Raw genomic sequence first — 8,195 nt, forward strand, 5'->3', positions numbered from 1 at the left:
GATTGGACTCTGGAAGTAGATCTGAGCTATGGGGTTGATCTGAGCTATGAGGTATACTCAGGCCTATAGGTTACTAGACAAAATTAGTAGGACAACCTAGAAGCAGCATTACTTAAACAGATAATTATAGGATTAAGAACTCCAAAACCAACCTTAGAAAAGTGAAACTTCTAGAAAAACTCCTAGAAACTCCTTAGAAAGACAGGTATACTGAATTCCAGGAATACATGGACTGTGACAGCTTTAGCTCATTTTGTAATCCTTTGACTAATATATAGCTAAGTACAGAGTAAGTATATAATATTTGCTTACACAATAAATGATTTTCATATGGTTAAACTGCAAATTGGATTGCATATTCAGCATATGATAAGCTTCAGATAAATATTTTTGGATTGGATGAATGAATAATGTAGCTTGGATAATAATGAATTCTCTATTTTCTTGCCCAAAGCCCAGTTCACTACACTAAACAGTGGTTTTTGACTGTTAATGTCTCATTTTCGTGGTGTTAGCCTGAAGTTGACTGGATATTGGTAGTTGGATTTTTTTTAACCTCTTCTACTAAATTTTGCAACAAGTCAATCATAAAATCAGATAATCACTCAATCTTTAGAGTGATTGATGTTTATTTTTAAAAATTTTAAAAGCTTTTGCTTTTTAGAGTAGTTTTACATTCACAGCAATGTTAAGAGGAATAAGGGATATTCTGGTACATCCCCTACCCCTACACATACATGGCCTTCTCATTAATAATACCCACCCAAGAGTGGTACATTTATTATAATTGTTGAACCTACATTGACACATTATAATCCTGCAAAGTGTTTGTATTTATGTGGAAAATGGAGGAAATATCACTTATTATCAACTTGTTTGAGGTGGGGTATACTTGGGAACCCATGTCTGTGTCTGAAGAGTGTTCAGATCACCACAGATATTTGTTTGACACAGTTCCTGTATAATAGAAACCTTTTGGAAAAGCTGTAATAAGCACATTTTGCCCTGAATTGTTTCATGTTGCTTTATTACCTCACAAACCAAAAGTAAAAAGCTGTCTACTTGTTCTAGAAAATTCTTGACCTTCTCATTTTCAGTGAGAAAAACAAATGAAAGTTTAAATATAGACCAGAACAACAATGCTGGCCTTTTCGAGGGTGGGGGTGACCGTGGATAGAACGCCATGAAGGCCTCAGGGACACTTTGAGAGTATAAGGTGGTGGGTGCTGCTTTCTTACCCCTAAATGCCTTACGGCATGCCCCTTTATCACATGAGAATTTTTGCACCTAATCATGTTGTTGGCTAGTCCAGCTTCTGGTACTTTGTGTCTCACGTCTCAGCTGAAAAAGGTGAAGTCCTGGGGGAAATTGTGGACAGGTGTTCGACAAATCTCCACTACGGGTGAAGAACTTAGGTGTCTGGCTTCATTATGACTCCCACAGCAGCGGGGAGTACTGGGAGTACTGGGACCTGGAGTACTGGGACCCACTCAATCCAGATCATGAAGGTGGAGGAGATCACAGCCAGCAAGTGCTGCTGACCACAGATCAAGCAGTTTCAGGACTCCAAAATCAAGTTCCCTCTGCCCCACCCGGTCCTCCATCGCCAACACAAGCCATGCTTCACCACCAAGAGGCCCAGCACCTTCTTTTTGGTGCAGGCCCTCTCTGTCCCTGGGTCTGCCGAAGTAAAATTCAGTGGGAAAACTGGAAAAAAAAAGCTGGAAGCTTCGCTGACAAGGAGTTGTCTACCTTTCTTGGGTCTGGGAGAGGGTGGGATCAGTTTTAAACCTTCTATAAGTTAGGCATGTAATCTTTCTTCCCTTGGTTTCTAAGAATGGTGTTTGTAGGGACATGCATCATTACCAGAATAAAAGATCTCTACAGACATGAGACTTGAGTCTAGAGAATTACCAAGAGGGACAAAATTTTTGCATCTTTTCTAGCTGTCTCTTCATTTCTCTTCTCAGCACCATAAGTGCTAGTACCCTTAGACTGCCCTCTGTCAGACACCATAAAATATTAACTGAGGGACATACTTCAAAATACCCGAGCAATATTTCTTAAAACTGTCAAGGTTATAAAAAACAAGGAAAGTCTGAAAAACTGTCACAGCCCAGAAAAGCCTAGGGAGACATTACTAGAAAATAGAAGGTGGAATCCTGTGTAGGATCCTGGGGAAAAAAATAAGTATTAGGTGAAAAATAAGAAAATTTGAATAAAGTATGAACTTTAGTTAATAATAGTGTTTCAACATTTGTTCCTTAATTTTTTTTTTAACAAATGTATCAGATTAACAGAAGCTGTTAAAAGGGATAACTGGGTGTGGAGTATATGAGAACTCTCAATAATTGCATTTTTCTAAATCTAAAACTCCAAAATTAAGGAAAAAAATGTTTTAAAGTGAAGGAGAAAAATTATGGAGTGATGGAGTGAGGACCTAGGTAAATATCAGGCTCCAAATGATAAAAACTGCAAAATCATCAAAAATACCTATTGTCAAAAGTCAAAAAGTGACACTGAGGATCCAGCTTCTGAAAGTCTTATTCTTCTCTCACTTCATTGAGTAACACAAGATAAAGGTAAAATCTGTCCACAGAACAACGCTGTTGACAGCTCCTGGGAGATGGTTTAGAAGAGGATGGGGTCAATTTCATTGCTTCTTCATTTCGGACAACTAACTAGTTCTCCCCTTAAATTTAACACTAATGACAAGAAGGACATATGTTATTGCCAGAATAAGAGAAGATTTTTCCAGACACACATTAGGGTCCAAGCGTAAAGTGGAACAGAATTTTTGTGCATTCTCTGTTGGTTCTCGCCCCAGCTGGTTCTCCAGCTCTTATGCCCTTAGACTGCTTTCTGGAGATTTGAAGTCCCCCCACTGATTATCTCCTAAGACCTCATGAATTGCCCCCATAATCCCAAGTTTCTTATTTTTTTAATGTCATTATAATAAATGGGGCTTCCTAGGTGGCTCAACGGTTAAGAATCCAGCCGCTGATGCAGGAGACGCAGGAGCTGAGGGTTCGATCCCTGGGTCAAGAAGATCCTCTGGAGAAGGAAAAGGCAATCTACTCCAGTATTCTGGTCTGGAAAATCCCTGTCCATGGGGCCACAAAGAGTAGGACATAACTTAGTGACTAAGCACATAATAAATAACCATATTTCCAATAGGAATAAATAACAGCTCCTGAGTGATTTACTCTGCGCCAGGCAAACACCCATGATCTGATTAGAATAAATCAGTCATCATGTCACATGTATTTTCACATCTTTCTTACTTTCTTAGGGTTGTTCTTAGGGTAGAAATGAGAACACATTATGATGGTAATGTTTTATAATTGTAGATGGATTTATTAGTTATAACCTAGTTGCTGTTATATCTGCTGGTGGGTGTATTTGTGATTGTCTTAACAAATTACCACAAACTTAGTGTCTTAAAATAGCACAGATTTATTCTCTTATAGTTCTGTAGGTCAGAAATCTGAAATGGGTCTCACTGGGTTAAAATCAGTGTTGGCATAGCTGCATTCCTTACAGGAGTTCCCAGGGGAGAATTTGTTTTCTTGCCTTTTCCAGTTTCTATAAGCTGCCTGTGTTCTTGGATTGTGGCCCCTTTCCATCATCTGAGCCAATCCAGTCAAGATTTGTTCATATTGCATCACTCTGATAATGATTCTTTTGCCTCTGCCTTTCATCTTTTAGAGACTTTGTGATTCAAGATATTCCAGAATAATCTCCCTATTTTAGGTGAGCTTATTAGCAACCTTAATTCCATCCTTAACCTTAATTCTCACTTTCCATGTAGGATGTGAACATCTGTGGGGGGTCATTTGTCTACCTACCACAATGGTTTATTCCAAATTTGAGAGAACAAGCTTTAACTATATGATGTCCTTCTGGTTTTGAAAGTTTCTAGACACCTACACTTGACTTTAACTATATAGATCGTCCCTTTCATCTCTACATACCTACTTCTGTAATTTAGCCTCATAAAATTACTCTTTCCCTCTCCCTCTATTTGTGAGGTAGTTTAAAGCTAGGAGATTTTGTTTATCATCATATCTCCTAAACCTTGTGTCCAGGCCCTTCTCATCATAGACTTCTCCTAGTTTCAATTCTAAACACCATTGTAATTTTACAGTTGGTGGGTTTGATATATTCCAATTCTTCATCTCTTTAGTCATGTTTGTTGTAGAGAGCAAAGGACAGAAGTCTTAATGTGAGACTTGTTTCTCCTGAAGTCAGAGGGATGCTTCCCCAGAGCCAGTTCTCTGGAGTTTGTTCAGATTCATAACCAGTGGTCGTATTCTACCTGTAGAAACTGTTTTGAAAGTTCAGTTCAGTTCAGTCGCTCAGTTGTGTCCAACTGTGCAACCCCATGGACTGCAGCACTCCAGGCCTCCCTGTCCATCATCAAATACTGGAGCTTACCCAAACTCATGTCCATTGAGTCGGTGATGCCATCCAACATCTCATCCTCTGTTGTCCCCTTCTCCTCCTGCCCTCAATCTTTCCCAGCATCAGGGTCTTTTCTAATGAGTCAGCTCCTCACATCAGGTGGCCAAAGCATTGGAGTTTCAGCTTCAACATCAGTCCTTCCAATGAACACCCAGGACTGATCTTCTTTAGGATGGACTGGTTGGATCTCCTTGCAGTCCAAGGGACTCTCAAGAGTCTTTTCCAACACCACAGTTCAAAAGCATCAATTCTTCAGCGCTCAGTTTTCTTCACCATCCAACTCTCACGTCCATACTTGACTACTGGAAAAACCATAGCCTTAACTAGACCTTTGTTGGCAAGGTAATCTCTCTGCTTTTAAATATGCTATCTAGGTTGGTCGTAACCTTTCTTCCAAGGAGTAAGCATCTTTTAATTTCATGGCTGCAATCACCATCTGCAGTGATTTTGGAGCCCCCAAAAATCAAGTCTGACACTGTTTGCACTGTTTCCCCATCTACTTCCCATGAAATGATGGGACCAGATGCAATAGTTTTCTGAATGTTGAGCTTTAAGCCAACTTTTTCACACTCCTCTTTCACTTTCATCAAGAGGCTCTTTAGTTCTTCTTTGCTTTCTGCCATAAATGTGGTGTCATCTGCATATCTGAGGTTATTGTTATTTCTCCCAGCAATCTTGATTCCAGCTTGTGCTTTCTCCAGCCCAGCATTTCTCATGATGTACTCTGCATAGAAGTTAAATAAGCAGGGTGACAATATACAGCCTTGATGTACTCCTTTTCCTATTTGGAACCAGTCTGTTGTTCCATGTCCAGTTCTAACTGTTCCTTCCTGACCTGCATACAGGTTTCTCAAGAGGCAGGTCAGGTGGTCTGGTATTCCCATCTCTTTCAGGATTTTCCACAGTTTATTGTGATCCACACAATCAAAGGCTTTGGCATAGTCAAGAAAGCAGAAATAGATGTTTTTCTGGAACTGTCTTGCATTTTCGATGATCCAGCGGATGTTGGCAATTTGATCTCTGGTTCCTCTGCCTTTTCTAAAACCAGCTTGAACATCTGGGAGTTCACAGTTCACGTATTGCTGAAGCCTGGCTTGGAGAATTTTGCAAGTAGGAAATGCATTTATTGACCTTTTATTTTCACACTTATGCCTTCATGGGTAATAACGTACCCAAAGCTGTGTGAGTACTCAATGAGAAATCATTTTCAGCAAATAGAATAGGGTTGGTTTTTTTTTTTTTTAGGGTTCGCATTTTTCCCTGCCATAAGAGGAAAATGGTTACTATTCATTAAACATTTTGAATGCAACCACTATAATTTTTCAGGTTTAATTTAGTAGCAGACTTCACTTATAGGAATTCACAGTTTCAAGGCTAAGATTAAGTAAGAATTAATGAACCTCTTTAAAGTGTTAAGGTTAATTCAAAATTGTTCATTTAATCCCAAAGTTGTGTCTGACTGACTCTTTTGCCACCTCGTGGACTGCCAACCAGACTCCTCTGTCCCTCAGATTTCTCCGCCAAGAGTACTGGAATAGATTGCCTTTTCCTCCTCTAGTAGATCTTCCCAACCCAGGCACTGAACCCATGTCTCCTGCTTCGGAGGCGAATTCTTTACCACTGAGCCAACAAGGAAGCCCAAGGTTAATTCAACTTAACACAAAACATAAAGAAAACACCAAATCAATAATGTGTAAATGTAGCAGTGATTAAGTAAACAAGTACTGAACTTATTTACTTGTTAGGTAAAAACAAAACAAAACAAAACAGAACAAAAAAACACTTGCTACAACACCAAGAAGAAAATTCCAATAATTCTGTTAGGAAGAGAATATATCTTACTGTTATGTTAATTATGGTTTGAAATTTGCACCCTGGATAGGGTTACATGAATCGAGAAATCTGTTTTTGATTGGTTAATATGAGTTTTATTGTTTATTGTTCAGTGTAAAATCTTTTTTAGGGTTCTAGGGTGGACCAGTGGGCAGGGTTTAACCATCCTGGCTTGTTAGACCCAGTCATAGTGAAATACATTATCCTAATTAGATATGATCCAAGCTCTAAGTGGAAACTCTTTCTTTTATATACAGAGGGTGGCTCAGCCTGCCTGCCCAGGGCTCCTTTGCCCCCGTCCTGCGGCCCGCAGGCTGCTTCCTTGTCCTCCTCCGCCTTTAGCCAAACCAACGAGAGGACACCGCCTGCATCTAGAGCAACCTAGAACCTAACGGAGCGGCACTCGAAAGTGAGAGGAAAGCCTAGTGCGCTTGCGCTTTCGGCCTTTGAACCGTACCGGACGTAGGGGAAAATGCTTTCTGAAGGCAGTTTGTTTTTGAAGGGTGTACTGCTCGGAAGCATTTTTTGTGTCTTGATGACTATGCTAGGACATATTAGGACTGATTATGGAAAGAGAATGCACCACCATGAGCATCACCACCTACAAGCTCCTAATGAAGATATCTTGAAAATTTCAGAGGATGAACGCACGGAACTCAGTAAAAGCTTTCGGGTATACTGTATCATCCTTGTAAAACCGAAGGATGTGCGTCTCTGGGCTGCAGTGAAGGAGACGTGGACCAAACACTGCGACAAAGCAGAGTTCTTCAGTTCTGAAAATGTTAAAGGGTTTGAGTCAGTTAACACGAAAACTAATGACATGTGGTTAATGATGAGAAAAGCTTACAAATATGCCTTTGATAAATATAGAGATCAATACAACTGGTTCTTCCTTGCACACCCCACTACGTTTGCTATTATTGAAAACTTAAAGTACTTTCTGCTAAAAAAGAATTCGTCACAACCTTTCTATCTAGGCCACACTACAAAATCTGGAGATCTTGAATATGTGAGTGTGGGAGGAGGAATTGTCTTAAGTATAGAATCAATTAAAAGACTTAACAGCCTTCTCAGTATTCCTGAAAAGTGTCCTGAAAAGGGAAGGAGCAGCTTGCAGCTTGCAGTCTGCCTGAAATATGCTGGAGTGTTTGCAGAAAATGCAGAAGATTCTAAAGGAAAAGATGTGTTTAATACCAAATCTGTTAAGATTTTTATTAAAGAGGCAATGACTAATCATCCCAACCAGGTGGTGGAAGGATGTTCAGATATGGCTATTACTTTTAATGGACTGACGTGTAATCAGATGTATGTGATGATGTATGGGGTATATCATCTAAGAGCATTTGGGCGTGTTTTCAATGATGTGTTGGTTTTCCTACCTGCGGATGGTTCTGACAATGACTGAGAAGTGAAACAAGAATATGTATATTATCACCGTGTAAGACACATGTTGTCATTATTTGTGGTAAAACTATATACCCAACACAGCAGTATGTTTCCTTGTTTTTTTTCCCTTTTTTCAGCTTGGTGACACTGGTTCATTTGCACATTGAAGTTTAGTAGTACATTTTCAAATAGGGTGAGGTTTTTTCTTGAAATGTATGAAAATTTTATGTGTTGGGAAGAAATGTTTTAAGAATGATAATTTTACAAATAAAGGATATACTTATAAATAATGTATTAATTTATGTGGTAAATATATTATAATTTATGTGATAAATTCTAAATTATCAATATTAGAAATCTGTGGCACATATTTTTGCTGATTGGCTATATTGGTATATGTGCTGTGCTTAGTTGCTCAGTTGTGTCTGACTCTTTGCGACCCCATGGGCTGTAGCCCTCCAGGCACTTCTGTCCATGGGGATTCTCCAGGCAAGAATATTGGAGTGGGTTGC

At 39.4% G+C, this 8,195-nt stretch overlaps 1 protein-coding gene and 1 pseudogene across 1 annotated transcript; both read left to right on the forward strand.

The window, feature by feature from the left end:
* Positions 1 to 1,183: 1,183 nt before the first annotated feature.
* On the forward strand, positions 1,184 to 1,805 carry LOC145539584 (large ribosomal subunit protein eL20 pseudogene; annotated as a pseudogene).
* A 4,940-nt stretch (positions 1,806 to 6,745) lies between these two features.
* LOC145538459 (C1GALT1-specific chaperone 1-like) lies at positions 6,746 to 7,970 on the forward strand. The gene has a single exon (XM_081570515.1). The coding sequence runs from the start codon at positions 6,770 to 6,772 to the stop codon at positions 7,700 to 7,702; it is 933 nt and encodes a 310-aa protein (XP_081426641.1). The 5' UTR covers positions 6,746 to 6,769; the 3' UTR covers positions 7,703 to 7,970.
* The last annotated feature ends 225 nt before the right edge of the window (positions 7,971 to 8,195 follow it).

This window comes from Giraffa tippelskirchi, chromosome 2, assembly GCF_054371585.1.
Source record: "Giraffa tippelskirchi isolate mGirTip1 chromosome 2, T2T-mGirTip1v1.2.pri, whole genome shotgun sequence".
NCBI classification, from domain to species: domain Eukaryota; kingdom Metazoa; phylum Chordata; class Mammalia; order Artiodactyla; family Giraffidae; genus Giraffa; species Giraffa tippelskirchi.

What these genes read in the sequence shown, in the direction of transcription:
- LOC145538459 (XM_081570515.1), top strand. Translation starts at nt 6,770, where the DNA reads ATGCTTTCTGAAGGCAGTTTGTTTTTGAAGGGTGTACTGCTCGGAAGC.